This window comes from Nyctereutes procyonoides, unplaced genomic scaffold (assembly GCF_905146905.1).
Source record: "Nyctereutes procyonoides isolate TBG_1078 unplaced genomic scaffold, NYPRO_anot_genome, whole genome shotgun sequence".
Classification (NCBI taxonomy): domain Eukaryota; kingdom Metazoa; phylum Chordata; class Mammalia; order Carnivora; family Canidae; genus Nyctereutes; species Nyctereutes procyonoides.
The window spans coordinates 31,382,271-31,408,803 of NW_026575043.1; the positions used below are offsets into that span (position 1 = coordinate 31,382,271).

Genomic DNA, 26,533 nt, shown 5'->3' on the forward strand with positions numbered 1-26,533 from the left:
AATGTTCTAAAGAGAATAAAACAAAGACAGACAAGCAATGTTCATGAGGTTGTTTGGCATTTTTATTTTTGTCATCTTACCCTCATATTGCCAGTCTGGAGTCAAAAGTATAGAGTCATCAATGGAAGCAGATCAGAAAAATGGAAGAAAGAAAGGAAGAAAGAATATATGTATATATTTAGTGTGGATTGAAAGATATAAATAGCACTATATAACAACAGATACATCACATAAAGACTTGTGGAAAAGAAATACATAGAAACCTTCTATCAGATTTTCCCATCCTAATGTCATATTAACAATTAACTTGATAATATACGTCATTAGCATCTCCAAACTTTATTATGGATAGGCTTGAAAATACTATAAAGCCCATTTATATGTTTCCTGTGAAAAGGTAATACAAAATCCTTGTGAACAGTCTATCATCTCTTGGCTGAATGAGCCTTAAGGATAGTGCCTGCCAATCACTGCTAATACCTTGTCAAGAATCTCACGATGATGAACATATAAACAGTACAATGAGCTATAATATCCATAATAATTAACCTGTGAAAGTTTGGCCTGCGAGATGTCAAATGTACACTTCTGAGGCATAAAGTGACCCCCAAGGAGGTATCCTCAGTGAGCCTGATGGGGTCGTGTGATGCAGCTCCATGTCCATGGCACACTCCCTACGACTGCAGCATAAACCAGATTTGCTTAAAGCCATCCAGGTATGTGTGTTATTTGGAAGATCCCAAGCTTATTTATTCATGCATTCATTTGTTCATTCACTCATTCGAATCCTATTTATTATGCACAGGTACATGAATAGTAAAACCTTTGGAAAACACTGTTCTATACTGTAAGGAACATGCTTTCTCATGGGAAGCCTAATCTCAGAGATCTCCGGGGTTTTTCTTTGCATCCTTATCAATATTCAAGGAATTCCAAGTCACAACATTTTTAGATCTAAAATATCTCATACTCTTTACACTCCTTCTCCTTCCTCTACCCCCAACACATAGTTTTTGTCACCCTTACTCTTGCAATGATTCCCTTACCACCTCCCAGAAGCTTTGTTATCACTCTGTCTTCATCTTTTTTTTTTTTTTTTCAGATTTTATGTATTTATTCATGGGCGACACAGAGAGAGGCAGAGACATAGGCAGAGGGAGAAGCAGGCTCCCAGCGGGACTCAGGGACTCCATCCCAGGACCCTGGGATCAGGACCTGAGCCAAAGGCAGATGCTCAACCATTGAGCCACCCAGGTGCCCCCGTGTTCATCTATTCATCCCATGAGAATTACTTCCGTGCTCCCAAATCAAAGGTAGAATAATGGTACTTTTCTGCACAAAACCTTGTATGTTTCCTTTGGAGTAAAGGAAACTTTCATAGGATACCATTTAAAGCTCTTCAAATCTAAACGGTTTAAGATAATGTTTCAAAAGATGTCTGGTGTCAACATGGTTTATGTACAATAGGCTTGTAGCCTTTGAGGTATATCAGAGCCCTCACTCTTGCTGAAACATACTTTATATGTTTAGGGAAGTTCTGTTACCTGAATTCATTTCTACCTCTCTTCTGCCCAGCGAAGCTCTGCAACTATTGGTAAATGGAGATTTCTCCTATTTCATCGAACTTGCCCACATTCCCAGTCAGAATCTGTCTTTCACTTCATGTTATCATAATATTTTTTTCATCTAGTTTTGTAGCCCTCTATACATTTGAGCATTATTCATCCACTTAGTCAGATTTTTTTTTAGATGAATTACTCTGTGCTGAACATGGGAATACAAAATTAACAGCTCCGCTCTTCAAGGGTCTCAGGTGAAAAAGGTTAGAGACCAGTTACAACAAAGATGCATAAACAACCACACGGGTGTAGTACAATGTGGTCTATGTGGAGGCAATTCCTTAATCAGTTCACTGACGACATAAATGATTAAAAGCAAAAAGAGACAATGCATGGGGAGAGTGGAAATGGGATATGCAAACCGGCAGAGGCCATTTGTGCAGAAGACAATAAAGGAAACCTGACCGGTTCTTACCAGAAGCAGTTCTCGCATTACCAAACATCTCTCCTCTTTGTCTTTTAGAGAGTAGTTACTTTTCCAGACTATTCCTTCACCAGTTGGGTATCATTAAATATACGCATACCCTTTCTCTGCTCATCTAAGCCAAGTATGACTCCCCACCTCCCAGCCCCCTCCCTAACCCCCTCGCCCCTCCACGTGGTCCATCCTCTAGCCGCTGCCAACCCAACTCATGTTTGCTGTGCCATCTGCTCAAATGCCTTTCCTCCTCTTCCTCTCTGGCTTGACTTCTATTTCTCTTTTCAAAATCCTGGCATCTCTCTTCCAGAAAATCTTCCTTGTCTTTAGTCTAGATCAAAACAGTGCCTCTCACTGTATTCTTCAGTGCACACTATGTTCCACTGGGTAAATGACACTACTGTACAGATGAGTGTGTCTTCCTCACAAGAACTCCTTCAGACCAAATTGCCATCATATTCATCTTAGGAACATTAGTAACCATCATATTTATCACACGCAATCTTAGTAACCAATTCTTAATAGATGGTCTTAACAGAATATGGTTGATTTTTCCTGAACAACAGTCTCCCCAGCTAGAAACTCTCATTTGAACATCCTCCTTGAGAGCTGCCCGGAAGTCTCCCTTCTTATTGCATCCTCACCAAGGCAGAGGCTCAGCTGTGGTTCCTCCCATTCAGTTTGCATCAGGAGACTTTCCCTAAGTTTTCCTCTTCCAGCAGCCTCCACGTTCCTCCAACCCCAGTAAGATATTCTCATATCTAACAAATACTTTATTTATTTGAGATCAAACCCAAAGAAATCTAATTTTTTAAAGACTCACAACGTTAATGAAGAGAGATTAGTCAGATATCTAAAAATAATCCATTAATAACATTGTTCACAGCAGCTAAAATGTTTGTTTTGGAATGATGCGTTCATGAAAGTGTGATTAATTAGTTTTGAAATGTACAAAAATATTGTCATTAATGAAGTATATTCAGACTTGTCTTGAAAAGAAAATAGTTTTGGATGGGATAGTCAGGGTTGTGCGGTGTATGCAAAATTTCCAAATGGGCATCAAAATGAAGACTAGAAAGCAGATTGGGGGCTGGGTGATAGTGTTCTCTACGGCCTGTGGATAATTTGTCCGCCACATGAAAAGCAGGTTAGCTGATGACTCTTGAACCTTGGAAATGGACTTCCCTAATCTATTTAATTTCATCCTTGACTGTCCTGGTTAAATCACAAATTCATTGTTTTTCATGCCTCAAATTTCTAACCTCTCAGGCCCCTACCTGATTCCCATAACCAATTTATTATAAAATGCAGGCTATGAATACAAATGCCTGGGTGATATATTTCCGTAAATTCATCATCAAGCTAAAAATAAGTCATATATTTTTAAATAATCTCATGCAACAAGTTGGATTTTTTTTTTAACAAGTTGGATTTAAAACCTAAAAAGTAGTAGTAGAAAAATACATAATGCCTTGGTTTCAAAGGCACTAAATCTGTGATACGCTGGTCCTATTCCAGCCTGGAGCTTAGAGCATGCCACAGATGGGTCGCAGAAAGGCAATGATCCCAAATTGTCCGAACGTGCTCATGCCTTGCCACGGAGTTACAAGAGGCAGGGAAATCCCATTTCCACCTTAGCCTATTTTCAAAACGTCTTTTTGGGGATCCCTAGGTGGCTCAGCAGTTTGTCACCTGCCTTCAGCCCAGGGCATGATCCTGTGTCCCAGGATCAAGTCCCACATCAGGCTCCTGGCATAAAGCCTGCTTCTTCCTCTGCCTGTGTCTCTGTCTCTCTCTCTGTCTGTGTCTCTCATGAATAAATAAATAAAATCTTTTTAAAAAAGTCCTTTTAAGGCCAATCAATGTGTTTTCAATAAAATTTCAATACAACTTCATTATTCTTGGTTTTGGTGTATATTTATACATCATTGCCATGATTCTATCATTCACTTGCCTATTGTATTTACTGTAGAGCTCTCTTCTGAGATTGAGTCCTACTTCTGGGAGATACCTATACTTGCAATTTGAAAAGTGCCTTAAATGTACTGCTACCCTGAGCCCAAACCTGGCCTCTTCCATATGCATTGCTTCAATGACTAGCATACTTCTGGATCACGCTGTACAGACCAGAAACCAGGCAGTCAGCTTTGAGCCTACCCATTTCCCTCATGTGCCTGGACTGAGTCCATCAACAAGTCTTTTTTTTTTAATTTATTTATGATAGTCACACACACACACACACACACACACACACACACAGAGAGAGGCAGAGACATAGGCAGAGGGAGAAGCAGGCTCCATGCACCGGGAGCCCAACATGGGATTCGATCCGGGGTCTCCAGGATCGCACCCTGGGTCAAAGGCAGGCGCCAAACCGCTGCGCCACCCAGGGATCCCCATCAACAAGTCTTGAATTTTAATTCTTACAGAAAAAAAAAAAACTGTAAAGAAACTTTTCATATCTACCTACTGCGTCAGTCTTCAGTATCAAAATACTGATCCAATCTCTTGCTAATCAAACAGGTTTGGCTAACTACGTTCCCTATGGGCAATCTGGCCCTGCTCTTTAATTTTTTATCTTTATCCACAGTGATCTTTTATAAGTAAAAACGTCCTGCTTACCTTTTCATGATTTGCCATTGCTTGTAGGTTAAAACTTTTTTTTTTTCTTTAAATGCCCTCCCTACAATCCTCTGCATGACCCACCAGGTCCTGTGTGATATGGCCTCCCCTCCTCTCCTGCCTCATCTGTTTCTATGCCTTCACTTTGCTTTCAACATTCCAGACAGATTTGTTTCTTGTACTTAATCATTCTATGCTCCATCCTGAGCTACCTCAAGACCTTTCCATATTGTATTTCTTGTTTCTAATCTTTACTCTCAGCCCATCATTCACGTGCATATCCGTTAGATTTTGGTGCATGCCTTACTTCCTCAAGAAACCATTTCTAACCCTCAGGTTCCCTGATATATACTCTCATAACTCTGCCTTCTTCAACCAGTTTATGAATATCTTATTCCTCACTGACAGATCTTCTATTCCCCAGGAGTGCATCCCCAGGGCAAATTTTCTAGAACATAATTGAGTCTCAGCAATTTTTTATTGAATGCAGGAATTTATGGCTTCAGCCAAATTTACAAAACTTAAAAAAAAAACCTTCTATAACTTAATCTTTTTTTCTTTTTTAATATTTGAAATATCATTCTCATATATAAGTAATGGGGGAGGAATGAACAAGAAATTAATTGACTAAAGACAGGTTCATTAATGGTACCCCCGTAGAAGTGCATATGGGGACAGGAAGTGCCATCTCAGGATACCCCACTTGGGCATGGAGAGTTGAAAGCAACGGAGACCCAGAAGAGTCAGGAAAGGCTTTTTACCTTCCCTTCAACAATATAAAAGAATTTAGAAAGGAGACATATACCAGGATAGTAAGGCCTATATAGACTTATTATCAGAGATAACTTTTTCATTTAAGAGACTTATCTGCATGTCAGAGCAAACATTGTTTATCAAAAATTTCTTCATCACATTATCCTGTTAATTTATTCCCCCACTTTGAGGTCCCAAACCCCTGTCCCTTTCTTTAGTCTAGGATAGCAGATATATAAGCCTCAACTTCCTGGCTGCCTTTGAGTCTCATATCTTTGTAATTAATTTCTGTTTTTTATTTTGTAATATTATTAAAAGGGGTCTCAGTCAAGAACCTAGAGAGGGAGAGGTAAAATGGCTTCCCCCTCCATATGTGAAAATCTACCAATAAGGTAAAGAAAGTGATAGGCCAGTTTTGTAGGATTTTGAGATTCTGTGGAATTTATCATGGAAGATGATGGATAGGTTAACATAATAGAGAAAGAGGAGTAATGGAAAGAGAAGAGAGGGGAAGACTTTTAGTTGCCTCCAACTGATTATAATTTATTTTAGAATTCTATATGCCAACCATCCAGGTGCCTGCACTGAGGAACAATCATGGAGCAAGATTATGCCAATATCCTAATAATAGCAAGATGTGTCTCAAGGTCTTTCATGACTTAGTCAAATTGCACATGAAGAGATAAAACTCAAAGACCTCAGATACCAAATATTTATGATATCAAAAACCACTAGTACTTTCGTGTCACCTTAGAATTTTCACACAGCTATTTCCTTACCAGTCGCCTATGCTTATCGGTGAATTATTCTATCATCTAGCAGAGTATTTGACATATTGTAATCAATCAATATATTTGAGGTGCTATGGACTATCCTCTTTCATGGAAAATGGATAGAAGAAATAACCCATTAAATTCTTAGTCATTTCAACTCTTTTGGGGGAGTGTTTTCTGATGTTAAAACAATTGATTCCTAGTATAGTAAAGGTTAACAGCATGTGCTTTGGAGTTAGAAAAATATAATTTCAAATTCTAACTTTGGCCTTAAAGAGTAACTTAATGTGGAACAGATTATTAACTTTGGTACCTCAGTTTACATAAATACGAATATCAGTAAGTATAACCACCTCATAGATATATGACAGCAAGGATACATGAGATAACTTATGGTAATTGCTTAAATTAAGTGCCTGGCAAAACGTACTGGCAAAATTGATACACCTTTAATCATTATAGTATCATTATTTCAGCAGCAATATATTTGGAAACTCATTCCTATTCTTTCCCTCTAATCAAACAACAGTTGAGAATCTCCTGGCTTCTCCTAAATATTCAGAGAGGGCTGGTCTTATTGATATACGTTATCATGAAGTACATTCTCATTAAGGATAAAAGTAGTCATATGAAATGTCACAATTTTATGGACAGAAATATGCTAGAATCCTTATCCCAGCTATCAATGTAGATACACTGGCCTAAATTATATTTACTGGAGGCACACAGGATCCTTGAGCCCCAGGTTGAGAATGTAAAAGGTGCTCGCAGTCATCCACTGGTTCCACTGTAGTTCTGAAATGCACTGGTGTCCAAATGATCACGCAGAAAGGTCAGGAAAGAGTTACAGATTTCCTGAAACCTCTATTCTGCTCAAAGTTCCTCTGCTATCAATTTGCATATCAAAACTCATCTGGATTCTCTCATTTAGAAGCTTGTATTTGTACATGTACGACACGCGCGCGCGCACACACACACACACACACACACACTGAATCAGTTGCTTGGTTCCAAGCAACCTGGCCTCTCATTCAAAGGGGCTCTGTGCTCTCTTTAAATTTCATGTTGCACAAATATTTTACTTCTAATTTGCTCATCACAAACAGTGGCAGAGGGACTATTCTCATCTTTTCTGTTGATCTTTGGAACATTCATTTCCAGGAAAATACACATAAGTGTAATTTCTGAAGACAGGAAGTCCTTGCTTTACATTTGGATGCTCTCATCCAAAAGAAAAGGGGTTTGACACTGAGACTTACAAGATCAATGGGACCACACTCTAAGATGTGTTGTCTCAAATGTCCCAAATGAGAGTCAACAAAGATGAGGACTTGGCCATGACTGACAAAAAACAGAAGGAACTAGGTAAACTCAAGGGCATGGTGAGTACATCATTTCCAACTCAAGAATAGGATGTACTCTCAGGATTACTCTGTCAGCATTACCATTTAGAAATTCAGATTTTACCATGGAGGAAGCAAGACATATTTTATGATGCCCTAGTGTCACTATTAATTGGGTTATGTAATTTGGTTAAGATGTTCCAACAGCATGGCCTGGTAATGCCCACTGAAGTCATTAACGAGTTTCGCTCTCCATCACTGCTTTCATTAGGACAATTTACCATAGAGACCATGGCTCCCTCAGCCACTGTTTCCTCCTGAAATTACTTCACTTCATCGTAATCGGTGTTATCAAGAGCAGTCCCCAAATGCATGGCTGGCATTTGGTGAGAGAGAGAAACCCAGTCTTATTCAGAAGGTAAAGGATCTAAGTCATCGAAATAAAAACAAGCCAGGGGCTGTATGAAATGGGCAGGACAGAAATTGTCAGTCCAAGTCTGGTCAGAAGATCAAATAAATATTTCAGGGTTATTTTTCTTCACTGGGAATATGGCTATACTTGATTATTGTATAACCTTATGTAAATATATTGTCAAACATGTTAGTCTTTGTATGCAAATGTGAATTCCTTACATAATTCACACTATATGAATTAGGAACTCTTTGGGTTTTTCTTCCATTGATGGCAGCACCTTTCCCTTAACTTGTGTGAGTTTCCAGTGGCGACCGTGATCACATTTGGGGAATTTGGGATAAATGGAATAGTTCTTGGTCCAAGATGTAATGTGTGACACCATACTTGGGAAGAAGCAGCCAGTGTTGTGGTTCTGGACGTGGCCTTGGGGGACAGACTGTCTGGGGTCAATACTTGCTAGCTTTTAGCATCTTGGAAAAGCACATAAATGCTCTGTAGCCCACTTGCATTATCTGTAAACAGAAGTTGTGCTACAGTAAGGTTCCTGGACACAGAAATGCTTTAAAAGTTACTGCTAGGTAAAATCTATTCTAACCAAATGAGACAACGAGATGCAAAATTTGTATATCTATGTTGGCAAATTGAACACCAATAAAAAATAAATTTATAAAAAAAAGTAAAAAAAATCCTCAACTACCGAAAAAATAATTTGTATGTCTCTAAATATAAAAAATGACTTTTACATATATTTTTCAAGTATGTAAGTAGCAATTCCTTACATTTTGCAACCTTTACAAGAAAGCCAAATTCTACTAGCGATCAAAATAGGCTTGGGATGTGTTAGCATTTTTGATGTGCATTTAAGACACTGGAACACAGTATATTTTAATGATATGCCTACAGATTGTTAAGGATATATAGTGATAATAAATCATGCAAAGGATTTCCTTTTTAAAATTATCTAAGGGATGCTTACAACTAAAATAAAAAGTCTCTTTTAATTCTGTAATATACAGCAAATTGTGTATCCCTCTAAAAGTTCTTTGCAAGATCTTGCTGTTGCTCTAAAACCTTCATGAAAGGCATTTTCTGATGAGTAGCTTGTTTTACCATATTATCCAATTTGCCTTTAGGTTTTATAATTGAAATATAAAGGAGGAAGGAAGGAATAAGGGTTTGTGTCAATGAGGAAAACAAAATTATTCAAGAAGCCCTTCATGAAAAGCAGTTAAAGAGTTTATACCCATGTTGTATCTGAAAGCTAATTTATTTTATTTTCTAATTATTCTTAATGAGGTAGTTCAGAGGAAATTCTCAATCATGATTCTTACTAAGATACTCAGCAAGGTCAAAAGATTAAAGCTGCACATCAACATCGCTGCTTCAAATGGCATTCCCAAACAGAGAGATTCTTAATAAGTCTTTGTTTACAGCCTGCTTGCCTATTTGAGTCAAATTCCCAGCCACAAGCCAATTACGAGGACCTACGCTGCCAGTAAAAAGGCAAACTGTGGATTAAATCAGAGACATTTTAAGCATTTAATTACTTACAACACTAAACACTACATCCATGTAAACATCACATCTGTTTTCTTCTTTTTTTTCCCCCCAGCTTTCCTGAGATGCTATTGACATAGAACGTGCACAGCTTTAAGGTGTACAATGCAATGGCCTGATCCGGGTCTTGTTTATGGAGTGGTTGCCAGAGTAAGGTTTTAGTTAGCATCTCCAGACCCTTACATCGTTTCATTTTCTCTGTGTGTGTCGTAATAACACAACAGTTAAGCTGCACTCTCTAGAAAAACTTTCAATGTAGACTACAGAATTTTAATTATAATCACCACATTGTACATTGGAGCCTCAGAAACTACTCACCTTTGGGCTGGAAGATCTCATCCTTTGACCAACATCGCTCATGATGCCCACACCACAGATCCTGGCAGCCACATTCGGCTCTGTATCTAGGAGTTTGGTTAATTTAGATTCCATAGCTAAGTGAGGAAATTCAATATTTCCCTTATTTTGTCATATTTCATTTAGCATAATGACCTCAAAGTCCATCATTTTGTTGCAAAAAGAAGGATTTCCTTCTTTTTTAATGGCTGGATAATAGTCTGATCAATAATAAAAATATTCCCCATTTTCTTCATCCATTCATCTGTTAGTGGACACAGGTTATTCCCAAGTCTTACCCCTTGTGAATAATTCGGCAGTGAACATGGGGGTGCGGGTATCTCTTTGATGGTGTTTCCTTCAGATACATGCCCAGAATGTGGTGGCTAGATCATACGATAGTTCTATTTTCATTCTTTTGAGAAACTTCCATGTTTTCCATAGTAGTTGTACCCAGTTACATCCCCATCAATGATACACAAGGGTTCCCTTTCCCTACATCCACACCTATACTTGTTATCTCCTGTTTTTGTTTTTTTGCTTGCTTTTAATAATAGTCATTCTGACAAGTGTGAGGTGATGATATCATCTTGGTTTTGATGTGCATTTCCCTGATTACTAGTGATGTTGAGCATCTCTTTGTGAACCTGTTGGACATCTGGATGTCATTTAAAAAAAATATCTACTCATGTCCTCTGCCATTTGATTGTTCTTTTGGCATCAGATTGTGTGAGTTCCTCATATATTTTGAATATTAATCCCTTATCAGAAAGATAGGTTGCAAATATTTTTTCCCAGTCTATAGGTTAATTTGCATTTTGCTGTTTCCTTTTAAGTTTGATATAATCCCACTACTTTTCTTTCTTTCTTTCTTTCTTTCTTTTTTTTTTTTTTTTTTTTTTTTTGCTTTGTTGCTTGCATTTTTGGTGTCGTATCTAAAAACTCATTGCCAAGACCACGGTCAAGAACTTTTCCTCGTTTTTTCTTCTAAGTAGTCTTACAGTTTTGGGTCTTTACATTAAAGTCTTTAATCCATTTCAAATTAATTTCTATGAGTTACATAAGATAAGGATCCAATTTTGTTCTTTTACAAGTAAATATTTTTATAAACACTGTTTATTGATAAAAAAAAAATATCCTCTTTCCCATTAGTATTCTTGACTCTGCTGTCAAATGTGAATTGTGTCAGTTAATTTCTGGGCTCTTGATCTGTACCATTGGTCTAAGTCTGTTTTTTTGATGCCCCTACCATATGGTTTTGATTATTATGGATTTGTAATAAAGATAGAAATCAGAGAATATGGTGCCTCCAGCTTTCTTCATTCTCAGAACTACTTTATCTATTTGGGGTCTTCTGTGTTTCAAAAAAATTTTGAGGATTTTTTTTTCTATTTCTGTGGAAGATGCTCTTGGAATTTTTATAGGGATTGCATTGAATATGTAAATGACTTTGGGTAGTATGGACATTTTAGTATTATTTTTTCAAATCTGTGAACATGGAATATCTTCACATTTATTTGTATCTTCTTCAATTTCTTTCATCAATATCATATAATTTTTAGTGTACAGGTCTTTCACTCCCTTGGTTAAATTTATTTCTATGTGTTTTATCATTGTTGATCATATTGTAAATGGGATTGTTTTGTCTTTTTAAGATAGTCCATCATTGGTGTATAGAAACAAAACTGATTTGTTATGTTGATATTGTATTCTACAATGTACTGAATTTATTAGTTCTAAAGGTTTTTTTGGTGGAGTCTTTAGGTTTTTCTTATATAAAATCTTATCATCTGCAAACAGACACTTTTTCTTCTACCTTTCTGGTTTGAATGCCTTTTATTTTTGTTCTTGCCTAATTCCTCTGATTGAGATTTCCAATATTACTTTGAATAAAAATGGTGATAGTGGGCACTTTGTCTTGATCCTGATCTTAGGTTGTAAGTTTTCAGTTTTTCACTATTGACCACAATGTTAGCTATGGGGTTGTTGTATATGGCTTTTATTATATTGAGATACATTCCTTTTATCTCTTTGTTGAGATTTCTTTATCATAAATGAATAATGAGTTTTATTAATTGCTTTTTCAGCATCTACTGAGTCAATTATTTGATTTTTATCTTTCATTTTATTAATGTGGTCTATCACATTTATTGATTATGTTGAAACATCCTGCATACTGGGAACAAATCCCACTTGATCATGGTGTGTGGTCCTTCTAATATGTTGTTCAATTAAGTTTGCTAATATTTTATTGAGAAATCTTGTGTCTATATTCATGAGGGATAATGGCCTACAGTGTCCAGTTCTCATAATGCCCTTATCTAGCTTTGTAACAGGATAGTGATGACTCCATAAAATGAACTCAGTAGTGTTCCTTCCTCTTTAATTTTCTGGAACAGTTTGCGAAGAGTTGGCATTAATTTTTTCTTTAAATATTTTGTGAATTCACAATGAAACTCTCTGGTCCCAGGCTTTTCTTGATTGGAAGGTTTTGGTTACTGATTCAGTCTCCTTACTCATTTTTTATATGTTCAGAGTTTCTATTTCTTCATGATTCAGTCTTATTAGGCTATATGTTTCTAGGAATTTATCCATTTCTTCTAGACTATCCAGTTCATTTGTGTATAATTATTCATAATAATCTCAAGAACTTTTAATCTCATGGTGTTTTAATGTACGCTGTCATTTATGAGTTTCTTCACTTGTCTTTTTTCTTAGTCAACAAAAACAAAAATAATGTTTGTCAGTTTTGTTTACCTTTTCAAAAAACAACACATCTCTTAGTTTCATTGACCTATTCTGTTTTTTATCTCTCCTCTAGTTAAATTATTTCTGCTCTGATCTTTGTTATTTCCTTTCTTTGACTAACTTTAGACTTAGTTTCTCTTCTCTGATCCCTAGAAGTGTATATAGTTAGGTTGTTTACTTGTGATATCTTTTTTCTTAATGTAAGCAGTTTTTTTTTTGTTTATTGTTTGTTTGCTACAATCTTCCCTATTAGCATCACTTTTGCTGTTTCTGATAAGTATTGGTATACTGTGTATCCATTTTCATTTATTTTTAGATTAAAAAGATTCATTTTTTTGATTTCCTTTTTTGTCCATTGGTGTTCAGGTGTGTGTTTAATTTTCACACATTTTGAATTTTCCAGTTTTCCTTCTATTATTGATTTCTAGTTTTATACCACTGCGGTCACAAAACAAATACTTGGTATGATTTAAATCTTATTACATTGCTGTGTGACCTAACAAATGACCTAACTTGGAGAACGTTCCTTGTGCACTGGAGAAGAATGTGCATTCTGCTGCTGTTGGATGGAATGTTCTGTGTCTGTTAGCTCCATTGGATGTAAGGTGTGGTTAACTTCAACGTTTCCTTATTGTTATCCTCTCTGGACCATCCTAGTGTTCAAAATGGACTATTAAAGTCCTCCGTTATTATATTGTTGTCTATCATTTCCTTCAGATCTTTTCATATTTGCTTAATATATTCAGGTGCTCTGATATTGGGTGCATATAGTATTGTTGTAACTCCTCATTGAATTTACCTCTTTCTTCATCAGATGATGATCTTGTTTCTTATAACAGCTTTTGACTTAAAGTCTATTTGGTTTGATGTAAGAATAGTAACTCATGCTCTCTTTTGGTCTCCATACGCATGGAATATCCTTTTCCATCCCTTTCTGATATATATATATGTCCTTGAAGCTAAAGTGTGTTTCTTGCAGGCAGCATATAGATGGGTTTTGTGTTTTTAAAATATTTATTAAAAAAATAAAAATAAAATAAATAAAATAAAAAAAATTAAAATATTTTATTTATTTATTTATTTATTCATGAGAGACACAGACAGAGAGAAAGGCAGAGATATAGGTAGTGAGAGAAACAGGCTCCATGCAGGGAGCCCGATGAGCGACTCAATTCCGGGACTCCAGGATCACACCCTGGGCTGAAGGCAGACACTCAACCACTGAGCCACCCAGACGTCTCGATGAGTCTTGTTTTTTAAAACACTTGATAAATATGACTTTTGATTGGTGAATTCAATCAATTCTCATTTAAAGTAATTATTTATAGGTATAGACTTATTGAACCCATTTTATTTTTTCCTGGCTGTTTTGCAGCCTCCTTGTTCCTTTCTTCTTCTTTTGCTCTCTTTCTTGTGAACTGGAAACTTCCATTTGATATTTGATTATTTTTTGTCTCGCTCTTTCTCTCTGTCTTGGTAGATCTAGGGGCACTTCTTAGGTATCATGGGGCTTACATATAACATCTCATAGATATAGCAGTCTATTTTAAGGTGATAATAATTAAACTTTAATTGCATACAATAACTCTACACTCTTACTGACACCCCCCATAATTTTTATTTTTGGTATAACAATTTACCTCTTTTTATATTGCATGCCCACAACTAATTTATAACTATAGTTATTTTTAATATTGTTGTCCTTTAACATTTACACTAGAGTTAAGTGGTTAACACAGCACCATATTAAAGTATTAGAATATCCTTGATTATTCATGACCCTATGACTTTGCATTGGTATTTATTCATTTGAAGGAGCAAGGATCCCTTGTAGTCCTTACAGACTGGCTTTGGCAGGAAAAGCCTTTCACCAGTCAACCCATCCAGAGACTCTGGTGGCGTCTGTGGTCAGGCTTGCCGTTGGAGTCCTTGGATGGGCAGATGTGTGCCTGGGTAAGCAGGTGGGCAGGCCTGGTACTTTGGTATATGGGGATCAGCCTTGTGCCTGGGTCTTCAAGGATGAGCAGGAGCATGGGTTTATAGAGGCCAACCAGTGACAAGTTACTACTGGTGAAAGCATAGCATCTAGATGCCCAGGGTCTAACTCCAGTTTTGGGGTTGGCCAGGAATCTTGTTTCATGGGAGCTAGCTTGAGGGCTGAGATAATGGGGTCTGGTCTGGTTCCATGGTGAGCCTAAAGCCTGGTCTATGGGGCTAGCCTGCAAGTTGGTTCAGTGGGGACCTGTGTGGTGCTACAGTATACTGGCAGACTGTTCCCCAGGAGCTGGTCTGGATTCTAGGTTGACAGAGGTTGGGTCAGCACTGGAGTGTGATGAAAGTTTGAGTCTGTAGAACTCAGCCTGATGTTTGTGGGTTGCCAAACTTGTGCCTGGATTTGTAAGGGCTAATGGATAGCATGGCGCAACAGGAAGTAGAAGAGGCCAGGGTAAGCTAAGAAGCTCAGTTTATCAAGGCTTCTGGAAGCTTGCCATGGCCGTGGGAGCCAGCTGGCATCAGTGTGGTCTGGGAGCCTCATGTATATTTTCCAGGTGTAGAATACTTCAGCATAAAGCTGGCCCACTAGATTTACAATATCCACTGTGTTGGAATAAATATCCTACTTAAGTGAAATAATATGAACTTATTTCTAGGCCCCCAGAAGAGTGTGACAATTTTGAACTTTCTTTTTTTTCTTAAGATTTATTTATGTAGTTGATAGAGAACAAGCAGAGACTGAGGCAGAGGGAGAGGGAGAAACTCAAGCAGACTCCCCGCTGAGAGCAGAAGCCATGTGGGGCTCTATCTCACCACCCTGAGATCATGACCTGAGCCAAAACCAAGAGTCAGATTGCTTAAGAGATGGAGTCACCCAGGAACCTCAATATTGAACTTTCTGCTTCATCATCTAGGATATAACTGTTCTATACATGAAGCACAGAGGTTGTTAAAGGAAGTAGAGAAAAGTATTTGGTTTCATCATCTGGCCTGGAAAGTTCCCAAATTTGAATACACATAGGTAAGAGGAAATTCAGAAATGTTTTCCTTTGCTTTATTTCCCCTATGTCCAAATGCTAGGGACAAAGTTGATCAGAGGCTCCATTATCAAAGAAGAAGGCCTGAATGGTGAGAGGTTGGAGCTGAGAGTTATAGGAGAAGATCCTAAAAAAGTAACAAACCCACAAGATGGTCATGAGCAACTTCTCCACGTGCTTTCCTTGCTTGCCTTCACAGAGCTTCTTCGGGTAGACTTCCACCCATAGTAAAACGATGTGCTTAGGGCCACACACCCAAAAGTCATTCCAGAGGGAAGCTGAACAGAGAACCACAAGCTCCAGATACATCTATGGTCTCTTCATCACGTCGCAATGAATACCAAGTGTCAGAGAGGTAACATCTCTGCTATTGACTATTCTTAAAATGATCTTCCTTCATTTAACAAATAAGCCCTTTCAGATTCAGCAACCTTGCAGATTGATATCAAAAACAAGTCAGGGTCATAATATGATACGACATTTCTTGGGCAGAGAGACAACTTTTGTTGGCAAGTCTGGCAGAAGGCAGTGTGGCTGTAGGTTGAAACATGCATGTGTGCATTTCCAATTAATTCCTTCAAGAAAAGTAAGTTGGGGCTATAATTTTGCACATGTACATAAGAGCAAAATCCTACTACTGAAAAACTAATCTTTCTTTAGCTTGGAAGTTTTCTTTAGAGTTCTCTAAAACTGAAAATAACAAAGTATTGAAGAGAAATATTTTACCCCCTTGACATTTGGACATGATATTTTTGACAGCTTGCTATCCACCTGTACAACATACGATGAAGGGAGCTTTATGTCCTGCAGAGCTTACCACTCACAGGTTCATTTTTCGACAATCCTCTGTACAGACGCCTGTGGTTCTGAAGATCTGTTGCTATTTAAGAGACCTTCTCAAGGGCAGGACTCCGTATTTTATTTCTCTGTGTTTGCTCATATCACACATTTTGCCAACAGTGAGTCTGAAGAACATTTTCTAGTTATAACTGTCCACCTTGTTGCTTTCTAAGCTCCATGGTTTCTTATCTTATGATTGGCCCCCTCTTCCTAGCTTTGCATGTCTAATAGGGCACACATGGCAAGTTTTTATAAGAGGGCAAAACAACAAAGAGCAGAAATTAATCTTTTCTCAATTTCTGTTACATTAAGGGAATTTTTTATATATCTCCTTAAATTAGTTTACTTGAATATGGCAATGGACTGCTTTGCCTTCTGTTAGATTTTTTTTCCCCATTAACTTTGGTAATATCCCTATCATCAAGAGGTCTTTTTGTACGTTTTTTTTTTTTTTTTTTTTTACTTCAATGATCATAGTCAGAGTCAAGAACCAGAGAATGAGATAAACATAGTCCCCAAGATCCCAAATGTCTATACACTAAAGATCGTGAACTTGGTAAGTAGAGAAAGCTCGGGAGCTTCAATCAGAATCAAACCTACATTTTCACAATCTTAAAATAATATTTATTTTCTTCTTAAAAAAATCCACAATGGATTAAAAATATGAATAAAAGTAGAGAATGTGTAAGAAAAAAGAGACATGTGTAGAGGACAGCAGGGGCAGAGAAAGTAAAAGTCATTGAAAGTCTGTACAAGAACTCTCCAAGCATAATCATCTGGAGCAAATAATGTTCTCCTGTGTGTTCTGCACTGAAAGAGCTTCGGTACAGCTTTGTGGCACATTGTACTAATTAATACTTATGTTAATGACATTATCTCATCCTCATACTATTTAATTTACACCAACTCTTTAAATAATGGAAAAGCACACTATATATTGTAGAAGGATTTACATCCATGGGGCTTATAATAAAAACAAATCTTAATTAAAATGAAGTAATATTTTGGTTCTGTCCAATTGTAAAAAAAAAAAAAAGAAGTATTAAAAGGATAATAGAGTTGGTTAAAAAAGTCAGGAAATACAAATTACTAGATGATTTGGGGGAGCTATACTCTGTTTTTATAAAGAAAGGGGATAAAAAGGCAAGATTTTCAAGAAAAGTGCCCTTTGACAGGGAAACTTTACTCTGGGGAATATACTCATATGGAAATAATCAGGCAAGTATACACTGCTGCTAGAAGTGCAAAGGATAGTAAAACCCGATACAGTTGTGCTACGTCGTTGTGATTCAGGTGTACTCTACAGAAATGGCGATACTGCAGATGTGCCCAGCCACTCAGGCCCCCCTCTAGCATGAAATGTTTTTACCACAGAGACTGTGAAGCTTGAAACAGGACTTCCTAGATTCCTTTGTAGGGAGGCTTTGCCTGGTAACCTGCTGAAGAGAGCCCACTCTCATGACACATGGGAGAAAGAGAAGGTGTGGCAAGCCAGGAGCCCAGATTTCACACGTGAGAAGCATCTGCTTCTTCCAGGGCAGTGGTGTGAGATACACCAGCACGAGGCACAGGTCCCCTAGGTGCCAGAGTGGGTGGTGTGCCACTGGGGATTCTAGTACTGAGTTTCCCGGTCCTAAGTGGGTGTTTCTCTGTCTTCCTTGATCTTGCCTCTGTAGAGCCCAAGCTGAGTTTTCTGACCCTTGCAAGTCACCAGACACAAGCCAATCCAACTCCCGACCAAACAGGCTACTTGAATTCTGTGGTTCGTACTATAAAATCTGACCACTTGAAATCACCCCTCAGAGAATAGATTCATGTCATTGAAGAAATTATGATCCTATGTTATGTGGACTTATGTAAAACTTTCAATAAAAGTCTAGTAAATCATCATTATTATCACTGTCAATTATTAGTGCTTTCCTATTGCTTAAAACTTCCTAAATTGCTCATGTATTGCACTTATAAGAAAAATTGAGATAAATACAATTTGGAATATAAAATACAGAACTGCCCTTATCTAGAAAAATACTTATAGCGGGCACCTGGGTGGCCCAGTCGGTAACGCATCTGCCTTTGTCTCAGGTCCTCATCTCAGGGTCCTGCGATCGAGCCCCACGTCGGGCTCCCTGCTCAGCAGGGAGTCGGATTCTCCCTCTCCCTCTGCCTGCCTTTCCCTCTGCTTTTGCTCTCTCTTTTGCTCTCTCAAAAGAAATAAAATCTTTTAAAAACAAGAAGAAAAGGGAAAAAAATACTTATAAAAATATTGCAAAGATTCTAAATAGACTAAATGACCCTATAAACAATATAAAATATAGGATGTTTTAATGCACTGAAATCAGTTTTATTAGAACACATTAGCTTTAAAAGTCCATAACAAAATGCCTTCTTGTCACCCTGCAACATTGAAGACCCCCAGAACCTGCCATTTTACCTGCTATATGTGGAGTGACAGTTACTCCCTAAGGCCTCCTTCAACTCAGCATCATCCTCATCAATTCAGGTGGAAATCTGGTGCAGGGCGCTGATGGCCATGGTAGAGACAGATAAAAATCTCAAAGGGTCCATGACTTCTAGTTCACTTGGGCCACTGAGCTAGAGCCGCCCCCCCTCCCCTCCATGATCTTGTCCTGATGTGGCTGGAAAACTATAGGCAGGAGGCTCACACTCAGATCAGATGGTAGGCAAGTCTACACCAGGGAGGAGCCACCAGCCACTCGGTATTTGTTGGCACTCAGTGCGTTCCAAACATTTCAACTCTCCTTTCTCCACGTCTGCCCTATTTTTCTTCCATTTACTCTATAGTGAGATATGTCCCGCTATGAATAAAACAAGGTAATGATATTTTTGAAAAACAAATAAAACAGTCGAGCATGCAGTTTAACATGACATTTAACACTACTTTATGTTTCTCAAGCAAAATGTTTTATTTACGCAGCAAGCCATCCTGCCATCCATCTCCAGTCACTACGCTTTGTTTACTGATACTTTGTTTTTCCTCTTTAAAAATGTCAAGTGTATCAGATACACAAAAAGGGGCACCTAATATATTTGTAGGGTTTTAAAATCAATAATATTACAATATAATGAATATTTATGTCCAGACCACCCACGATAATACATAAAAGATTACTAGCATATCATAAATCTTCTGTGTGCCTTGTGGTATAATTTTACACGTTTTTGTGCTTTGTATGATAGAATTATATTGCATGTATTCAGCAACTTGCCTCTTTCCCTGCAATATTATCTTTTGAGATTAGTCCTTACAGATGCATGTGCCTTCATAGGCTTGACACTACAGAGTATTCCATTGTATAATTGGACTGCACTCCACACACCCATGCTCCTACTGGGGGGACTATTATTGCGATGCGATTGTGTGTGTGTGTGTGTGTGTGTGTGTGTATGTGCTATGAACAAAGCATATTATGGCATATTTCCCTTGGTGAATAATCATCATTATTATTATTTTAGATTTTATTTATTTACTAACGAGAGACACACAGAGAGATGTAGAGACCTGGGCAGAGGGAGAAGTAAGCCCCCAATGGGGAGCCCGATGCAGGACTAGATCCGAGGACCCCCGGGATCATGACCTAGGCTGAAGGCAGATGCTCAACCACGAAACCACCCAGGTGTCCCTCTTGGCAAATAATTAGAACAATATTTTAGGGCACATTCTTTGGAACATAAATGTCAGGTCATAAGTACAGTATATACCTAAATTTACAAAGTAATTTCAAATTGTTTTCCTAACTTGCTGTACCATTTTCATGGTTATCATTAATTTCAGAGTTCCTCTTTATCTTCAGCTTCCATAACATTTGATATTTGATATTTGTCATTTTGACTGTTGTGACATAGTATTTCATATGCTCACATTTACATTTTTTCTTAGTACTTGGTAACTTCTAATGTTTAATGAGTATGAGCATCTCTTCCATGAAATGCTCATTCAATTTTCTATTGTATTGCTTATCTTTCTTTTTTAATTAATGTATTCTGGTAACAAATCAATATAGTTACACGTGTTGAAAATATATTTTACTGGTTTATGGAATATGCTACCATCTTCTTTTGGGTCTTTCAACAAAGATTCTTATTTTTAATGTATCATCCTTATACATTTTTTTTTTGTGGCTGATTTAAGAAAACCTTTATTGGTCATAAAAACCTGATGATATTTTTCTAAAGTTTCCTCAGTTTTATATTTGTGTCTTCCACACATAACTCACGAATATTTTTGGACATGATTGTTTTAATTCTTTAATAAATGCTGAAGAAGCATTTTCAATTTCTATGTGAAAAATCAACTATCTTAGAATCATTTATGAAAGATTTAGTCCATCCCAATTCATCTGCAAAACCTTCCTGTTTATACTTCTGTTTGTTCATGGTACCTGTGTAAATTAGTTCTTACACCTAACATTTGGGTTCTTTGATTTCTTTAGTCTCACTGTATACTATATCCATTGCTTTGTTCACTACAGCTTTAAAAACGAGCATCCATAACTGGTAGGAAAAATACACTCATGTTAGTCTTAGTCTTTAGGAGTTTTTATTTTTTTTTAAAGATCTTATTTATTTATTTATTTATTTATTCATGAGAGACACACACACACAGAGAAGCACAGACACAGGCAGAGGGAGAAGCAGGCTCCATGCAGGGAGCCCGACATGGGACTGGATTCCAAGTCTCCAGGATCACACCCCTGGGCAGAAAGCAGCACTAAACTGCTGAGCCACCAGGGCTGCCCATCCTTCAGAGTTTCTTGATGAACATCTATCCTCCCAGCCCCACCCATGTAATATATTTAAGCATCAGGTAGTCAAGTTCCAGAGAAAACAACTTAGGAATGTGGATCAGAATTGCAATTTATTTGTAGATCGCTTTCTACTTTGATGCTAATCATTCCCAGACCTTGTTATGCCAATGGCAAAAGTGAAGGTAAGAAGTCAAGCCTCTGTCTGACTTGTGTGCCTAAAGCTGTTTCTTAGGTGAAATCATTGAATGACATTGTCAGCTCTCTGTCATCCCTAAAACTTAAGGGACATTTTTTAAAAAGGTTTTACTTATTTGTTCATGAAGTACACAGAGAGAGAGAGGCAGAGCCATAGACAGAGGGAGAACCAGGCTCCCTGTGGGGAACCAGATGCAGGACTTGATCCCAGGACCCCAGGATCACGACCTCAGGCAAAGGCATTGTTAATGCATTAAGGTCATTGAAATACAATGATGAAGAACACAGCCTCTAGTAGGGTTTGCTTGGGTTTGAATCCTAGCTGATGGCTCAGGCCTGTCATTTATACTTTCTGGTTTTCAGCTTCCTTATTGTCAAAAAGGGATAATAAGAATATTTACCTCATAGAGTTGCTGCCGGGAGTAAACGATGTCATTGTAAAGCAGGTGGACAATATCTGGCACATAGTAAGTGCCATGTAATTATTATCTATTCATAATCATCAAATAGGATTCTGAGAGCTGCCATCAGCAGATCATGTATGTCTACATTACTCAGGTAAGAGTGCATGACAATGACTAACCTGTTGTCAGGGAACCTTTATCCACGTCTTTATTGTAAGTCAATAAATAACTTCACTGTTGTTTATCTTTCCATGAAATTCCTATAGATCAATTTATTGAAGATAAAAGCCTATTCCTCCAATCAAACAATTCACTTATCAAACAATAGTTGATTGGTTCCAAATATTGACCTCACAATGCCCACTAGTCCTAAAATATCATATCAACTTTTCACAATCTCAATAGCATCATTTCAGCCCAGACCTGCTACTTTATAAATATCCCATCCTGACTTACCCTTCTGAGACAGTGGTAAAAAATTATTTCAAGGTGATATTTTCTCTGATTACTATACATTCTAATAAATTTAGGTATGCATTAGCATTGCCAACAGAATATCTGGCAATTTTGTGAGATCAACACCCTGTAAGTATGACTCTGGTCCACTGGAGATAAACTCCCAACTGTGGCCCAAGACCCTTGACTTCGAAATACCATGCTTTCTGGGGACTTATTGAGGGAACTCTCTCTCATGCTGACTGTGGAGTATAAATACTGATATGGAATCTGAACTTTGATTTGTTTCCATCAAGTTCCCAAATGCTAATATTATTTTCTCTACTGGGGAATAGGATCTACTTTCGAGCATCTTGTGTAATCTGATCAGGTTTGAAAATTGTAATGCTTGATGGAAATCTGTCTTATTACTGACATTACTCACTGATAAATTGACTTCTACTGTCAGCCCCACAGGACACAAGTTCAGAAGACTCTTTCTCAGACTGGTATCCTTCAGGCAAACTTTACCTGGGGTCACTTTTCAAAAGCTTGCATGAATATTCCTAGGTCTTACCTTGTTTAGTCTGTGAGAATCTGGTTCTGTACAAAATCTACTATGAAAAGTTTCGGTTCACCAAGAATCTCAGGCTATTGGGTCAGGGTTTAAAAAAAAAAAAAAAAAAAAACATGAACTTGAGGACCCAAAAAACAACATCCAAAATTGAGACTTTCAATGCTCTATTGCCAGATTCTCATGGTGTTGGCTCATTCTAAATCTAATGTTTTGTCTTTGGCCATTGAATTCTGGCTCTGTACACATTTACAGCACAAAGTTAATTTATGTGAGTATCTTTAACAAGGACAATCAAAAGGGGACCTCTGCAAACTTTTGATGTGAACAAGCATGTGAACTTGTCTGTCGTATGGACACCTCCATCATATCGTATGGAGCTGAAGCTCCATCACATCTTGAACTCAGGGTCCTTTCCCTGCCCTTCTTCTTCTCTTTGTTCCTCAATTTCTTCCTCCTTTACCCCCTCTCCTGAACTGATCCTCCTACCTTCTGGCCAGCCTAAGATTCATAAATTTCAATTGCTTCTTCACATCAAATCCCCTTTGGAAATGGCCAAGCCCCTGATGGGTTATTTTTAGACTTTGTCTCAGTCTGAACCATCACTGTGCAAGACTTTTTCAAAGTCTAGACAAAATTCAGAGAAACTGACTGAGGAATTTAGATTCTTTCCCACAACATGTACTCTAAGGATCCCAGATTTGGAGAAATGTTTCATAAGATAGTAAGAAAATTAGGTGTTAAAAAATATCACAGGAAAAAATGCATTCAGTATAATGCCAGAGTTCCTGAGACATCCTAAATTTTATGGAAAATCAGAAGTAAATAGGAATTCCATCTGGAGTAGAGAAAATAGTTTAAAGTCTACCCCAAAGATTTTTTTATGAAAATAAATTAGACTTTCATCCAGTCCTAACAGAAACGGTGAGTCCACTGGGAATTTGAAGAAAAGACTCTTTAACATCTTTAGAAAAGAGTAGGGAGTAGATCTTGAAAGAGATGGAACCTGGGCTCTCTCTCCTGCCTTGTCATGAGGAGACTGAAGCCATGGTGAGGGTGTGCAAAACACAAGAGGGCCTGGAATGGGACGGCGCCACTAATAGACAGAACTCCAGGGCCTCACTGAACACTTCGATGCAGCTTTAAACAAAAGCAGAACTTGACTCAGAATAAATAGCCTACAGATAAAACAACTAGGTATTTCCACCCAATTCATCAAGCACCAGAGGAGGAAGCCTCCTTAATAAAGACATTGTAGATAGGATAAACACAAAAAATACTTTAAAAAAGACAGTTATTCTATTCTAGCTGTAAAAATAAAGGAAAACTAAGAGAATGTAATTAGCTAAGTTGGTGCTGGCTGGAGGGCTAATTACATACTTGATTCCCCATTCTATTCTACAGTCAAAATGAAAGATTTCTCTAAATAATAAAAGCCAATTTTGAAGTTTTTGATTGGCTCAGACACAGAGATTTAACCCACAAACCCTGCTGCACTCAGACACGTCTGCCTCAGAGTTGACAAAGGGTTTTGGATGGATATCTGCAAAGACCCACAGACACTCCCCCTTTTACCCTCAGACCTTTAAAATTACTTCCTCCCTTATGACCACACATCTATTCATTCAGTGGGTAGAGACTGTACTATGAAAATGGAATTACCCATTTAAATGCTTTCCAGAGGACCTTTCTCTGGAGTGCCCTTGAGATCATCTATTCATAATCAGATGAGACCTAATTTGGACAATGGCTTACTAGTAACCTTCTGTCTAAACCAAGCCCAAATTGAGTTGCTCCAGAAGACTTCTAGTATTTATGGCAAAAGATAAGCTAGTGATACTCCAGAATGATTGAAGACGGACCCGTTACATTCTGAATGACCCATCGAAATCTCTATCTACATTGACCTCTACCATTGAAAGCAAAAGGAGGACAAAAGCCAGCAGTTATGAATGCATCTAGAAGGTATTATGTTCAGTGAAATAACTCAGAGAAAGAAAGACAAATAGCATACACTTCCACTTATATGTATAATTAAAACACAAAATAAAGGGATAGAAAACAACAGAAAAACCAAACAGACTCTTAAATTAAGAGAACAAATGTGGTTGCCAGATGGGAGGTGGGTGGAAGAACAGGTGAAATGGGTGATGGAGATTAACTTCTAGTTACAAAACATGTAGGTCATGGGGATGAAAAGTACAGCATAGAGAATATAGTCAATAATATTGTAATAACTTTGGTGACAGGTGGTTACTAGACTTATCATGGTGATCATTTTGTAATGCACATAGGTGTCAAGTCACTATGCTGTACACCTGAAGTTAATATAATATTTATGTCAAGTATTTGTCAAAAAAGTAAACTGCAGAAAAAGCCTAATAGAGAAAGAATTCAATATACCTTGCACCAGTTCTTGAAACAATCTTCTGCTATTCAATAAATCTAATGGACTGGGGTGCCCATTTGTTCAAGACTTTGGGATCATGAATAAAACATTCATTTTTATTTCTCCATGGCCAACAAATCTTATATTATTTTGATTGCCATGCCACCTGAGGTCATACATTTTTTCATTCTAAATCCACATTCTGTTTTCCTATTGTCCCTTTAGATCAAGAAAGTAAACACTTGTTAGTCTTTCCCTGGGAAAATCAATAATATACCTTCACAATTTTAGCCCAGAGCACCCTCCTACTCTTGACAGGTCCTCAGCCAGAACTGAAGGACCATGAATCTCTCCATGATTGTACCCTTATCCAATATGCAGGCAAACTTTGGATATATTCTAAATGATGGCAAAAGCTTTGAGACTGACTCTACTATTCATAGCTGAAAAGCATATAAAGTTTCCAAAGAAATATTACAATTTTGTTAGAAGAAAATATACTGTCTAGGAAATAATTGATCCAGGGGAATACATATGCCACTCTTAAGACACTACAAACCTCTGGAACTTTTCTAGGACTGTTGATGGACACTTAAGTTGTTAACCTACCCTGTCTCTTGTGTACAATGCTACAATAAATATGGAAATGCAATTTTTTAAGGGCTTTGTAAAAAGAAGTTTTTTTGGATCTCATAGGTTACTTTATGCAATAATAGATTCCCAACATTTCTGAAAATTCCCCACCTACATGATTTAATTTAGTCTTGATAACTGAACTTCTTCCCTGGATTTCTAACATAACCAGTGTGTGTGTGTGTGTGTGTGTGTGTGTGTGTGTGCATGTGCATGTGCCTATGCCAATGCATGTGATCTAAAGTTAACTGTATGGCCTTCCTAATTATCTTGATTTTTTTTTTCTAACCAATTTGTTAGATGGGTGACCTGCACGATCCTTTGGTGTTCTGACTTCACCTTAGCAGAACCTTTGAAACCCAATTATTTACTACAACCTTTCCCTACAGTTAGTGGCAAAAGTCTACGGCTGTACAATGCTTGATGCTTGATTTTTGTTTTTGTTTCCTTTTTCTGAAAATGTGTATTTCTCAGCAGGCAGGTTTCCTTTCTGTGAACTTTCATGAATTCTCCTCTTTCTAGCAGTCACTGAGACATTGAAAATCTTGCTACTCTACTCCCCTTTAAGAAGAGGAATTCCGTGATTATCTATGTCTATCCAAATCCGACTTTGCTTTGAATAATCTGGGATAAAATCACCCCGGTGGCAGAATGACTCCCATTAACCTGAGTCTGTCAATT

General features: G+C 37.6%; 1 protein-coding gene across 16 annotated transcripts in view; it reads right to left on the reverse strand.

The window, feature by feature from the left end:
- PCDH15 (protocadherin related 15) overlaps positions 1-26,533 on the reverse strand; it is a 739,593-nt gene that overhangs the window by 630,077 nt on the left and 82,983 nt on the right. For 3 of the 16 annotated variants that reach the window (XM_055322638.1, XM_055322633.1, XM_055322625.1), the window contains exon 2: positions 81-95. The exons of the other annotated variants lie outside the window; for them this stretch is intronic. In XM_055322638.1, coding sequence (XP_055178613.1) covers positions 81-95 — 15 coding nt within the window. The remainder of the gene's footprint in view (positions 1-80; positions 96-26,533) is intronic. 16 annotated transcript variants of the gene reach the window in all.